General features: G+C 35.3%; 1 protein-coding gene across 5 annotated transcripts in view; it reads right to left on the reverse strand.

Annotated features, from left to right (window-relative positions):
- DACH2 (dachshund family transcription factor 2) overlaps positions 1 to 14,616 on the reverse strand; it is a 640,153-nt gene extending 625,537 nt beyond the window's left edge. For all 5 annotated transcript variants that reach the window (XM_073799555.1, XM_073799556.1, XM_073799557.1 and 2 more), the window contains exon 1: positions 13,931 to 14,616. In XM_073799555.1, the coding sequence (XP_073655656.1) occupies positions 13,931 to 14,442 (512 nt within the window). In that variant the 5' untranslated portion in view covers positions 14,443 to 14,616. The remainder of the gene's footprint in view (positions 1 to 13,930) is intronic.
- Positions 14,617 to 14,995: the final 379 nt, after the last annotated feature.

Below are 14,995 nucleotides of genomic sequence, written 5' to 3' on the forward strand. Positions count from 1 at the left end.
CATTTTCTGTGCTTAGCTTTTGGGACACCATTCTCTCTTGGTTTTCCTCCTACCTCCTTGCATGTTCCTTCTAAGGCTTTTGTTGATTCCTCCTCTTTTCTCTATTCTCTTTATGTTGGTGAGACCCAGAACTCAGTCCTTGAAACTCTCCTTTTTTCTATTTACAGTCACTCCTGTCCAAAATTTATATTTCCTGTTCAGGTATTTCTTCCAAACACCAGACTTACATCCAATGACTACATCTTTGCTGAAAAGGCTAAAATATATCTAAAAACTAACACGTATAACACTGAACTCCTGAACTTTCTCCCCAAACCTGCTCCACCTACAGCCTTCCCCTTCACAAATGATGGAAAATTCATCCTTCCAGTTGCTCAGACCAAAATTTTGGAGTTTTCTGTGACTCTTTTCTTTCTCTCATACTCAGTATCTAGTCCATCAGCAAGTTCTATGGGTTTTATTTTCAAAACTCACCCAGAATCTGACCAATTCTTACTATCTCTACTCTACCACAATGGTCTAAACCACCACCATCTCTTTCCTTGTTCACTGCAGTAACATCCTAACTGCTTCTAACCTTGCCCCACTTGAAGCCTATTCTCAACTTAGCAGCCAGAGTGATCCTTTAGAAACCTAGGTCAAATCATGTGATAGCTTTGCTCAAAACTCTGCAGTGACTCCCCATTTCATAAGTCCTCAAAATGTCCTAAAAGGCCCTATATGACCCCCCAACATTACCACTGTGATCTTGTTCCTACTACTCTTCCCCTAGAACCATTATAAGTTTCATATAACTATGGATGATGCTGATTTAGCATTGAGTGAAAAAAGTCTATATGAGATTAAGTGACCCCCAGAAGTATCATGTTGTAAAGTGATCAGCCATCTGTTTATGAAAAATTTAGAAATTTCACAACAAAATTACAAAAATAGACTAAGGATTAGATTAAATGAGCTAATGTATATGAAAGTACTATATAAACTATAAACCAGTATATACATGTAAAGTTTTTTGTTTGTTTGTTTGTTTGTTTTTTTCAGTACGCGGGTCTCTCACTGTTGTGGCCTCTCCCATTGCGGAGCACAGGCTCCGGACGCTCAGGCTCAGCGGCCATGGCTCACGGGCCCAGCTGCTCCGCAGCATGTGGGATCTTCCCGGACCGGGACACGAACCCGTGTCCCCTGCATCGGCAGGCGGACTCTCAACCACTGCACCACCAGGGAAGCCCTACATGTAAAGGTTTTTACTATTACACCTAGCTAATAATTTTAAACTTCCAGATATATTTTCAGGCAGAAGGCATGAAGGAAATATTTAAACTTTACTGTACTTATTAAATACAAAAATGACAAAAATGCCACTTTGATGTTCTTTAATTCAAATTTTAATGTTCATTAAACAATCTTGAAGGCAGTGGTTCAAATTACTCCCTAAACTGCAAACTTAGTTACTATTGAATACAATAAAAACTTCACACACATACCCAAAGGCAAAATGTAACCCTTTTTAAAACATTCATACTCAACATGTGTTTCAAAAATGTGCTACTACAGCAAGCTAGAATCAGGCTAACAGACCAGTAATAGTAAGGCAAATTACAGAAGAAGTATAAATGGACACTGCATAAAATATTTTAGAAATTAATGTAACATTTACTAGTGTAGTAAAGGAATATTATTTTAGTGACAACACATATGCAAATGTTCTATTATGGTTTCAAATGCTACCATCTCACCGCAAATGGAATAACATTTTGCCTTTAGTGTTTTTATCTTTACTTATAGCTAATATTTTTCATCCTTTCTGTTCCTGCTCATGAATCTGCTTAAACTAACCACTAAAATAAAATGAATGCCATTAAAAGAGATCATTCAACAGCGCTATGGAAAGGACTTCATCAGTCCACATTATGCTGCCTTCCTCTAATCTGTCATCTAGTTCCTAGTCCATTCAATATTTCCATGAGAAATATTTTCTCATCAAGTTTTCTTCATCCTTATTTAGCTTCATTCCGTTGTCCATGCACAAATGGAGCTACATCAACGCTAACATGACCCAAATTAGAGTCCGCCTATCTTTAAAATCAAGAGCCTTCCTAATTGGACAGAAAACTTTAAATTATTGAGCTCCACTGCCCCTTCTTTGATGGGCACTTTTACATTTTTCCCACTAATACAGAAAAAGATCTAAAAAGCGGAATTTCTTGAGTTGTATTTACATTTAAAAACTGAGAGTCCCTGGGGGGGAACAAAACAATACACAGAAGAGCAGTCATTCAATTCAATGGGACTAAACTGCAAAGAATAAGAAAAGCTTTAGACTGGCAGAATGGGGATTATGTAAACATCATACAACCTGATGAAAAAGAACATGCCCCTAAAATAGCAAAAACCTGTCAGTCTTCTAGTATGACGAGGACCAATCCAAAACAACTGGAAGTGCAAGAAAGCAGCTATGCCAAGTGTACTTGCATCAATTAAGCTCTGGAGCAGTTACTACCTTCTTCAGAGATCACAAGGTTCAACATGTGCCCATCGTCAAAATGCCCACTCTTGCAGGACATGATCAGCATCAAGACTATAATGTTCCATGTTTTAAACTGCAAGTGGAATATCGATTAAGTATCCCAATCATAAACACTTCACAAAAATCTGATTTAGTGCTATACTTATCAATGTGTTTTAACCCAAAAGCCATGATTCCTCTGATGTGAACGAATGTTTATTTAACTTATGGAAGATGGTTATTTAGGGGTCCTAAGCACAGGAAAGCATGTTAAAGTCAACAACTGGACTCATGCAGTTTGCCAGGTTTTGATCTGCTAATAGTTATAATGAGTACTGTATCCATTAAGTGGATAAGTCTTTCCATAGACAACATAAGAATAAATTCAAGCAAAATATACTAATTTAGTTAAGCGCTAACTAACATGATCCAGTACACAGTTGTTAGCTATGACAAATAAGCTCTATGTCTGCTTATGCTTTGTTCACTTCAGATGTTTTCTACACGAAGCATTTAATTTCAGATTTAGTTCAACCTTAGCATGTTTCTTGGCTATCTCTCCTTCCCACCAGTGCATTTTTATAAAATGTAAATACAATTTAATAGTAGAATAAAGTAAGCAAAATATATTTAGACAGGTAAAGGTACCATAAACATTTTATAATGTACTGCAAAGCCCAATTAATGTTATTTTAATTTTCCACGATTTTACTATTCCTTGCATTAATGTAGGTTAGCTGAGAGTTAACCATGTAACAGTAAAAGTCTACCTAGGTAATCTGGAGATGAAACAAAAAAGAATTTGGATAGTTCTTAAGATCACTACTCTCCCCTTGAAAAGTAGCCTTGTACAAACTAATAGCAGGAACTTATTTAACATTTGTTCAAATGAAGTGACAAATGGGGTGAATTGGAAATATACAATATATACATATTATATATACGTATATACACACGATACACGTGTGTGTGTGTGTGTGTGTGTGTGTGTGTGTGTGTGTGTGTGTGTTCAAACTGAATATTCTAACTGGCTTATAAAATGAGACCAAAAATTTGTGTTCAATGCATAAAATGTACTACGCAGTAAATTTCTTTGTATGAATGAATTCCCCTTTTGTCTTCCTCAAATAAAAACCTAAATAGTACTCATAAACCTTTTTACAAAATACATTTAGAAGTTTAGCAGATCATATTCTATTTTCAAGGCAGCAAATTTAACATTAACATTAAACATTTAATTATACATGTTTACAAGTAATCTTATTTTCCAGAGTTATTTATGTTTAAATGTAATACATGTAAGGGTCAATGTATTCTGAACAAATAAAAACAAATAACTTTTTCTCATCTGTGTTTTAATTTTTGACACATAATATTGTACAGCACTATAACCAAAGCATATCAAGCTTGAGGATCTATTTAAAACTCGAAAATAAATGAAAGCAAGCTTTTTTACATGGGGAAAAAACAAATGTTTTTCTAATCCATAGTTGCACATTCTACTACAAAAGCATATGTCTCATAGAATGACTAATTTTATCAATTTTTAAGGACTCATATCCCTTGCAACAAATATATGTCAGAGAAAAGATATTAATGTCAATTAACTACAGCCATTCTTAAGTGGAAATGCCTGTTTTATTCCAAGCTCCTCTTTATTTATAACCTAGTAATTCCCTACATTCATAAAACTAAAATATTTTATATATCAATAACTGACTATTTTTAGTTGGACCTTTCTGGTATAATTCTAAAGACTAAAAAAAATCTAGTGTTTACTGATATAACATATGAGGCAGATATGAGAAAGGAAATTTAAGAATTATCCAACACTGGATAAGGCAAAAATTTGTAATCTCAAAGATTTCACAATTTAACAAATATAAAAGGGGTATATAAAATATAAAATATATAAAATATAAAAGCTAAAGACAGCATGATTCTAGAATGTAAGCTCCATGAGAGAAGAGACTGCTTTGTTCACTCTCTTCACCCAGAACAAACACTGCCTGGCACCACAGAATATACTCTATACACACACACGCATGCACACACACACACACACAATTATGACAAATCTAATCATGAGAGATCAAAATTATTGTGAAGAAGTTTTTGTATTTAAATTCTAATAATTAAGTGGATAGAATGAATCTTCCAAAAGTTTACAGATTAAAGACAATATTGCAATGAAGATACTCACTAGGGTATAACTTATGTCCTCCAGAGAACTATTTCAGGTGAGCTCCTCTTGAGTTTTTCTAATTAAACTTGCTTGGATTGAATTCAAGAGGGGAACCATATCATAAAGCATCTCACCCTATTGTCTGTAGTATTATATAGAGCAAGTCTTCAGTGCCTGAATGTTTATTATCCTTTCAGAAGGATCAAGGCCTAACATCTATATATAATAACATTTTATGGATGGTCACATTAAAATTTTTATATCATTTCTGTGAATTTGGTGTGCTTTAATATGGCATTAAACTCAACTTTCTTAAAATAGGTACTGTGTAAATAGCACCTATGTATCCTACTATCAAAATCCATTAAGAGATAGTATAGTCTTACATGATAATTAAGTATGCATTTTAAAAACTGTTTTTACTTCAATAAAGCAGGGAGTCTCACAACTGATACATAATGTAGATAATGCATTAACAAATATAATAATAAAATAAATTTATCCAAATATTGTTTCTGATGATATTAGTATACTTCTTAGGCAAACAATTGAGAGACAGACTTCTTCCAAAATAACTAAAAGCTCAGAATCTAACATATTGCTGTAAGCTATAATGGTTATAACTGTTAATCCAATACACCTTTTATACAAACCCATAAACACATGAGTGGAAAAATAGCACAGATGTTCATCTCTAATGCAATTTCCATTCAATTTCCTAAGTGCGGTCCCTGTGTGCAAACTAGCTTAACATTATGTTTAGCTTGCAAATTCTTTTAATAAATAATGAATGCAATAAAACTAGGAGATCAATGGCAAGCTGAGAAATCTTAAAAAAAAAAAAGCCTTTTGTGTTCAGGCTGTTGCCCATTTCAAACTTTAATCCAGAGACAGATCAATATTACTTTTTTCTTTTTAACCCATCACATAAATAGTAGATAGACTAAATGTAGCCTAAATGCTGTTAGCAGCTAGCAGTTGTCAACAACCTGATAAGATCATTGGACACAATCGCAACTGAATGTTTTATACCTTAACATACACACTACATTATACACTATTAACCTGTTTAAAAATAAAAAGGTTATAGAGCAATAAAAATACTGTGGTTCATTATTTTTTAAACTTTCCTGTACTATATATTTTTCCAGTAGTATAATCACAAAGTTTTCACCACTATTTGCTCTAATAAACTAAATAATTGTAATGGGTCAAAATAGTACATGCGTAAGAATAGTTTCAACCTTAGGGGTCCTAGATGAAAGGAAATGTTACTCTTCAAAATTAATTACACCGGAAAGAACTAAGCTATTCCTTTAAATGGAGGGGAATACTTCATGCAAATTTGTGTTGCAATTGGATGTGTCTTGAGATTATCCAAGAAAAAAGTAAATCATTATACTTAAGTATTTCTCTTTCTATTCACAAACTGTAGATAGAAGGAAGGAGAACCCTCTTCTCACTAACTCATTTTCCATAAACGTGCATTCACTGTTTGAAAAGAGATCAAGTCAACTGCCTGGTTTAGTGCTGACATCAAGTAGTATAAATCTAAATAGTTGAGAATCATTTTATGGTAGTAGGTTTGTTTTATTTATTAATTTTTGCCTATTAATAATATTAGAACATCTCCTATGGATTTTCACTAAAAAAATATCAAGAAGTCACTTTCTTTAAAGATACATTTCACTTAAACATTCTAATTTCATATAATAGATTTTGATAGCTTTATATGTATATTTGTGAAAATTTTATGGCATGATTACAAATGGTTTTATAATGGAATTAAAATTTTAGGATGAGTGTCTTTTTATAATTGTATACTTTACATAACTACTTCTTAGCTTTTTTTAAAGCACAGCAATTTGTGCAAAGAATTCTGATGAGAGGAATAAATGTGTGTGTGTGTCCATGATTGTATTCATTTAACAAATGTGAATTAGGTGCCTAATATGTATACAATATCAGGCTTACTAAAGTTTTACAGTGAACATTACTGAAGTTAAAGATAACTCCTCAGAAGTTATTACAAATCCAAGGTTTTGTTTTATGTGAAAAATTCAGTTTTATTTTAGGGATATCATTACAGGTAGCGATAAATATATCAGTTTGCTCTTTAGCTATATTATATCCAATTTTGCACAAAACAATGTATATTACATCTTATAATCACATTCTCAGTAGAATAATTTCACCAATTCTAATATATAAATTTATCTTTAAAGAAGGATGTGGCAAGATCTCACCATGAAGACATTCCCATGCTTTAAGCAAAATTTGAAAAAAAAAAGTTAACTTTTGTCCATAACTTACTGAACTTCATTAGAAACTTATTTTTAAACTATACTGTAGATCATAGCATGCATCTTAAGCTTCCAAGATTAGCCTAACACTGGAGATAAAAATGTCCTGAAGAATTTGAGACCTCAATGGTATCAGTTAACAATGTTTCCTCTTTTCCTATTCTAATAAAGCTAACAGTAAAATTATGATGAAAGAATACTGTAAAGGCCTGCAGAGAGGAACTACCTCTGAAAGCTGATTTTTAAAAATATATATTCTCCAGAAAGTTAAACAAGAGAAAAACTGAATATCTTTTTTAAAATCTGTATTTTCAAACATCAGAGATTAACTAAAAAGTTATAACACTGATAACATTAAACTCAACATACTTCACAACAATTAACAGAATTGTTTCTCTCCAAAAACCAAGGCAATGATGCCATGGATGAAATGAAACAAAGTATGATAGTGATGATATTTAATGCAGGTAGGTAATAAATTTCACTAGAGTTATAGAAGTTCCTTTTGGAATGCATATGTTTTTCTATAGTCTAAGAAATTAAATTATAAAAGTAGCACTTACTGTTATTGAATGATTTGTAATTTACAAATAATTACCCAAAATATAAATAGCTGAGACATACTAAAATGAAATAAACTTTTCTAAGATTTTCAGCACTGCAAAGTGAGGAAATGATAAATACACAATGCACAGGCTGTCTCCTTCTTACTAAAAAGAAATATTAAATCCTGAAGGAGTTCTAAATCCCTTGGTAAGAGTATATTGCAGCTGCATTAAGCCAACAAGAAGCTTATTAGTAAGGATTTAAAAACTAACACCCTTCTGTAATCAATTTGGATACAGCATTATTCTATTTATAGTGACACTTTCAATGTGTCCCAATCATATATTACTAATTCTCATTTTTCCTACCATGATTACATATTAATGTGGAGGCACTATTAAGCAGCTACAGTATATTTAGCTTTTAAGATACTGATTTCCACCATTTTGGAAGAGTTAACATAGCATGAAAATTAACAATCTTTCCCATGAAGAAACTTATGATTGGTTCGTTATTTTTCTCTGATTCCTAAATAAAATAAAATAAATTTAGTTGTTCTAGCAGAAAATGTAAAAAAGGATGCAGCCACTTTAAAAGCTTCAATCTCTTTGACATTGTTGGCAGTGTATGGGAACATTAATGCATCTGTCATGATAACAAGCTAAGAATAACATCTAGACATCAAACCGAGCAGAGAATCCATCTGAAGTGATTCATTCAGATCTGTCTCATTGATTTATTAAACACAGGGCAACATCTGCAGCCTCACAGAGCCGCTTGGTGAAATTAATGCAAGATCAATTCAAATGGAAAAAAGTGTAAAAGAGATAAATCAAAACACAATTTGCATGCAGTTCCACAATCAGGCTTATTGGGTGCAAATGCTCGATTTCCCTTCCAAAGCAAATGTGTTTAAATGTTGTTTTATCTTTTTAAAATTGTGTGATCTGAAGTGACAGTGAAGAGTTTTGCAGGTTGAGATGGTGAAAGGGAAGAAAAGGAGGAAAAAAATGCTACCAAAGACCTTTTGAATATGCAACAAGAATATCATTAATACCTAATTGTTTTCCTTTTGGGGAAAGGTTTGATGTCCTTTCTCTGAAAACATGATCTTTTCAGTTTTTGTCAATTAGGGCAGTTTTAATGTATATTTGAGATGTATAGAGTGGATATATCTAAATCATTTGTTTCTTGAAATGCACCAGATAAAGTGCCACTGGAGATATAGACTGCCAACTGAAATATAATATATTATGATTAGGATTTCTCACAATTACATTTGCCAGCTGGAAGCACTTTTAAAACATCTAGAGATTTCATTAAGACAAAATAAGTTTACTTAAGAAAGCAGCAAACAATTCAGACTTGATATTTTATACAGTTATTTGGGATTTCCTGTATGAAACCATCTAAAACATCAATGTCTGAAGACCATCACTTCTTAATTATTTATTGGCATTCATGTACTATACACTGAGGTTAATATCATATATAAATATCCAAAGATATTCTCCATCATACCATGCATCATTTATTTAATATAATATCCCTCACCCAATAATGAGTGTTTGGGACAAATATGAAATCCAGCTAAAGTATTAGATAAATACAAATATTGTTGGTTATACAGAAGTGTGCATTTAAAATGAATGTACACGTGGAGGTTCTGTGCACTGGCACATGACTAGATTGCTTTAATTATAATCTTGACATCATTCTCTAATAAAAGACAGTGCATTGTTGACTATGTGACTTCTTTTAACAGACATGACTATCCCCTCATTATCCCATGAATTAAAATGTCTGCATTTACTGCCCAGATTAATTTCTAAAACCTTTTATCATTTCCGAAAATGTAAGTCATACAAAATATTAGCCCAGGAAAGTGATGCAAGTTCTTCAAAAATTTGATTTTGTTTAACTTTACTATGAATGAAAATATCAATTTTCAAAGTAAATTGTTATTCTTTATGGATTATGAACTATATTCATCAAGTGTGAATACAAAGCCAAACTCATTGAATGCTTAAAATAATCATATTTCTAGTACTTGAAAGCAGTAGTTTTAAATTGTTGTAAAAGTCAGTATAAGTCACATAAAGTTATTCTAATGTGGAAGCCCATTTATGTTCTGTTCACACAGTCAAAATAACAATAAACCACAACTGGACCATTTACATTTTTACTTAAAAAAATGAACTTTATTAATTTGAATATATGTTGAATCATGTCTCTAAATGCATTAAAATGTTTTCTTAATCATACATTCTTGTTTCTTTAAGCATCCATTTAACTATATGTAAATGACTGAATAACATTTAATCAGCTGGTCCTCAAATGAAATTAAATGCTGATCATGAAATCTGACAATGTAACTCTTATATAGATAGGTAGATAAAGAGAGATAACACTATAATGTATTGGCTGATTTTTCACATTTACTGAATACCAATTTTTAATTTAATATTTTACTGTCACATTAAACTTTGAAGAATTTAGTAAAGAAAATCCATTGCATAAGAGTGAGATTTTTAGACATTTGCTTTCTGACCTGCCTGCACTCTCTGATATTAAAACTCCAAGTTCTCTTGGACAAGAATTAGAAAAAATAATCATGGTGCTTTATCTGCAAAAACAAAGATCTAAAACAAGGTAACAATTTTTCCTATTTGGTTTGGGTCTTTTTATCATTTCTTAATAACCATCAAAATAATCTTCTTTACAATTAATTTCTGAAGCTAAAGGGCATCAAGGAAAAGTACTTATATAGCCCTCTGCAACTGCAGTGATGTAAAGCTTGACTTATTTAATAGAACAATGAATAGTCAAGAGTTTTAGTCTTTCTATTCTCTAGTAGCTGAGGCAGGTATTATTTTCCAACTTCTTTTCTGGGAAGACAACTTTGAATATTTTGATAATTAGCTAATAAAAGTATTTAATGTAAGAAACTGAATTCTTTTTGTGGCTTTCAGTACTGTCAAAGAAACGATTATATATGTATTTTACTCATTCATTTTTCTTCAGTGTGCATTAATAAAAACATGCCCTGAGCTAAATCAAAGTGCCACTTAGTGGCAATACCTTAAGATCTTTGAAAACGACCAATTTGAAAATGGTCTATTTTGTGTGTTCTGGAATAGTGTAGGAAGCATTCCAAATTAAAATACCCTAAATCAGGACTTATACTCTTCCCCAGTTATCTGACAGAGAGGGGGAGAAATGTTTGTTATGTAGGAAAAGAAAATTGCCAATGACACCATTACAAATAGGCCTTCCATTCTACAATACACTATGGAAATTTATCCATCAGGACATGAAGATGAATCTCTTTTCTCAAATAAGAATAGTATGTAGGAGTTTCCACTCGGACATTTTCCTTGCACTTTTCCCCCTTTTAACTTAAAGTGCTAGGAAGTCACGAATCCTAAAAGACAATCCTCTTTAGCCAAGTCTCCAATGGTACATCGCTCATCTCCTTTGAGCATCTCTATAACCTCTTCTGATCCATCTTTCACTCCCTCTCATGGCATCATTCAGCTCATATCCTACATCTCTTTTCTCTTACTGGCTCTGTGTCTCATCTACCTTATTTTGTCTCTCTTGGGTCTCATTCCTATTTACAGCCCTCATCTTTCTTTTCACTGAACAGAAAAGTCATAGAAATAATGTTTACTTAAATACTAATTTACAATTTTATAAAATCATTCAGATGTTGGGAATGATTTAAAGTACACGTATCTGTAAATAATGTTACCTCAAGTCATAAGACATTCATTACAAGCATTATCATATTTTGTAGTTTTTAACTATGTGATGATGAGGGCATTTTGCAACAAAATTTGGTAATGTTAATTAGTTTTTTTCCAGAAATTGTGAGGGTTTCTTTACTATCTAGAAACTTCAATATAGATGTTTCTAGTAGTTTTCTTCATCTTTATTTATAGATTGAATTCATAGAATATATTTCATAAATTTTTACAATTATATATTGCAACACTTGTAACACAATTATAGAAAATGCATGCAGTAAATAAATACAAAGAAAAAAACGCCATAGGAAGCACATGCATCATATCTCAAATATATTTCTTCTTACATTTTTAAGATTTCTCTATCACCTTTATATGTGCACATACACAAAAGCAATCTAAACTCCAAAAAAAGTTGGCATTGTAAATGCTGTGATAAGGATTAAATAAAACTTAACTGAATAAAAATAATAACCTAAAAACACATCATATAACAGGGTCCAAAAATAGTATAAGAACACTTGCCTCTGGATACAGAGAAATTTATCATTTTTTCCTTCAGTAAGTAGCTCTGATAAAAATTAAAGTTTCTATTTACAGAGGAAAGCATCAAAATCACATTAAAATACTAATCTTTTTTTTTAAATGAAAGTCATAGATTTTGCTCAAGGGTGTGTAAATTAATTATTAAAGAAGGTAGAATTTCCTATGTGTAATCATTGTTCTTCTTTAAGAGTGGGCATTTGTAAGAGAGAGAGAAGAGGGAAGGGGGAAAGGAGGAGAAGGAGGAGAAAAAGAAGATAAAGAGGGAGGAGGAGGAGGAGAGAAGATAGGTTTTCAGGTCTGCGATTGTTTAAATCTTTTCAAATGACAACAAATAAACTAGATGGCCCTCATCTGAAGTCCCTGGTAACCCTCTGAGTTTGTGTATTAGTAGAGTGCTTTGTGGTCAAAATAAAATTTCCTTTCTACTCTTAAAACCTATATTTGCTTATTTTATTGAGGGAGCAGTTATCCTTTGTGTTTTAAGGCCATCCATCTTCCTTAAGAAAATGTGATCTAATAAACCAGGTTTTTAAGCCCCAGATATGAATCAGGTAAGAGTTCTCATATGAACAGGTTTCTGTTTAATTGCTAGAACACAGGAGAACACTGCTCAAAGGGAAAAAAAGAAAAACAAAAGGTTCCCTTGTAAGTTCTGTACCATTATCTGATTGTAGCAGTCAGCAACAGTTTGTCTACAAGTTGCCAGTATACTTCAACTATACATAGTAATTTGGATTTTACAACAGATGTGACAACTGAGTTAGTTTTGGTTCATAAACCCAGAGATCTTATGATCTAAAGTTGCATTGTAAGAAAGTCTACCTCTGCAGAAGTTTTCTGCAAAATGATCAACAGCAGTGCTATTTTACAACGAAACCCTTTGCCCCCTTTAGCCTGGTGATGGTGGTTTGGCTTGTATGTTAATCACATCTGCCAAATGTGTACTTAGGATCCTAACAGATATTAACAGACTGCAGATGGAATAAATACTAAGAAGACTAATTTACAGGTCTTTAAAAAAAATCAAATAATCTTGAATATAGTTTACTTTTCTATTTTTAAAAAACTCAGGAACATTGAATAAAATTTGCTTATGGACATATGCAAATGGCTATTTTTCTATAATGTACTTCTAAGCTGTGATATGAAGGAGGTACACTTACAACCAGAGAAGCTGGCCATCATCATTTATGGAATCCTCTCTCTGGGGGAATGGGATCCTTCCAACTGTTTGCCTGGGGGGAAGAGCTGAAAGCATCCTCTCTGGAAAACCTGCCAACTTTTACTCCGACCCCCAACCCGGTCCCAGCCCCAGCGTTCATGCCCCACATTGCCCTCTGCAGATGACCCAAAGGGATGATCCCAGGAAAGTGACATCTGTCATCATTCTTTAAAAAAAAAGGCTCCATCGACTTTCCTGTATCTTGTACGGGGAAGCTTTGCGCAGCAGGCGTGAGCACTTGTCCTCACGCTCTCTCTCTCTCTCTGTCTGTCTCTCTCTCACACACACACCCAGACACACACACACACCATCACCATCACCACCACCACACACCAACGCACTCTCACAACAAACACACAGGATGGGGAACGAATCACCCTCTGGGATGGATTCTAGACTTCCGACCCTCTGCATCCCCCAAATGCTGTGTTCTGGATTGCCAGCTTAGGAGCCCAGTTTACAGCTCAGCCAGCCCACTCATCCAGAAAGCCCTTGGTGTCCGTGTTCAGGAGAAAAACCTATCCGACCCATACGGCCACAAAAGAGCAGGAAAGAAAACCAAATAGAGAAATTAACAAATAACCACAAGCAGCCAGAAAGCCATGCAAGATATGGGAGAAAGGCTGGAAACTTTCAGTACAGGACCGCAAACGGAAGTTTGTGCGGGATTTTCTTAGACCCAAGCCCTGCCACTGAGCTCAGACTAGAAAGGACAGGCAATTAATGAGTCCTTCCAGTCCTCTTTCCCCACCGTCTTACACCGTAAAGAGTACAGCAAGCTAGTTAAGACTCGCTCTCTACAAAATTGGATGAGAATGAGACATGCAGAAGAGGGCAAAGGGGGAAGAGCGAGCCAATAAACGAGTATCTCACCTGGCATTGGTGCAATCGGTGAACAAAGTTTCAAAGTCTTTCCTGGTGATGAGTTTGCAGCGGTTGACCCCGGGCTGGATGGCCCCCAGCCCGCGGAGGATCCGGACCTGCTCGACAGTACACACCACCGGAGATATGTCCAGTCTCTTCAGCTTGGTGTACACTGTATGCAACCCTCCCACCAGGTGCTTGAGAAAGAGATCAAAGACTTGCGGCAGGCAGATCAGTTCCTGGCCGTCCAACAGGAACGAAGCTACCTTCACCCCATGCATGTCGACCATCCTGCACTCGTTGGTGTTGTTGCCGCTGCCTCCGCTGGCACTACCGACCCCGCCAGCCCCCGCGCTGCCGCTGTGGTTATTAGCCATGAAACTCTTGATCATATTGGGGGTGAGACGAGGAGGCTCTCCAGGAGTCGAGTACAGGGGTTCGGCCCGAAATAAGCCCCCCGCGACGCCTGTGCCGCTGGAAGCTGCAGAGATCACCGGAGGTGCGGAGACGGCCATGGTCATTCAGTCTCAAATCGTTGGTCTTCAGGCCTTCGCTCTCTTGCCCTGTCTCTTCTAGGTCTCCTCCTACTCTCTCCCTCACTCTCTCGCTCTCTCTCGGGCGCGCTTTCGCTTGCTCCCAACTGTTTGCAATTCTACAGTAGCTAGGCTCACGCTCACCCACCACCCAGCAAACCGTAAGCGGCCCAGACCAGTGGCGGCCCGAAACCCCACCCCCACCACACCCCCTCCCGAGACTGGCAGCGCCCGCCAGCCAATGGGTCCCAAACCCTCGGCTCCCGAGCGCGCCGAATGGCTGCCGCCCACGAAGAGGTGGAGACTCCTGGCCTGCCTCCCGACTACCTGAGGCAGTTCAGGGCCAGCGGGTGAATGGGGATGGAGCCCGAGAAGGGGGCGGTGTGGTGCTTCTGCTTCATGCCTAGCAGTCTGACGAGAGAACGTCCAGTTATTACGCAGAGCTCTCAAAGTGGCCTAGGATACGAACTCCTCCCCTCCGCGCCCCAAGAGTGTCGAGGTGGGAACACAAAGGGGGATTCCAGACTGTGCCTCGCCCCAA

The sequence above is a fragment of the Tursiops truncatus genome, chromosome X (assembly GCF_011762595.2).
Source record: "Tursiops truncatus isolate mTurTru1 chromosome X, mTurTru1.mat.Y, whole genome shotgun sequence".
Taxonomy (NCBI): Eukaryota; Metazoa; Chordata; class Mammalia; order Artiodactyla; family Delphinidae; genus Tursiops; species Tursiops truncatus.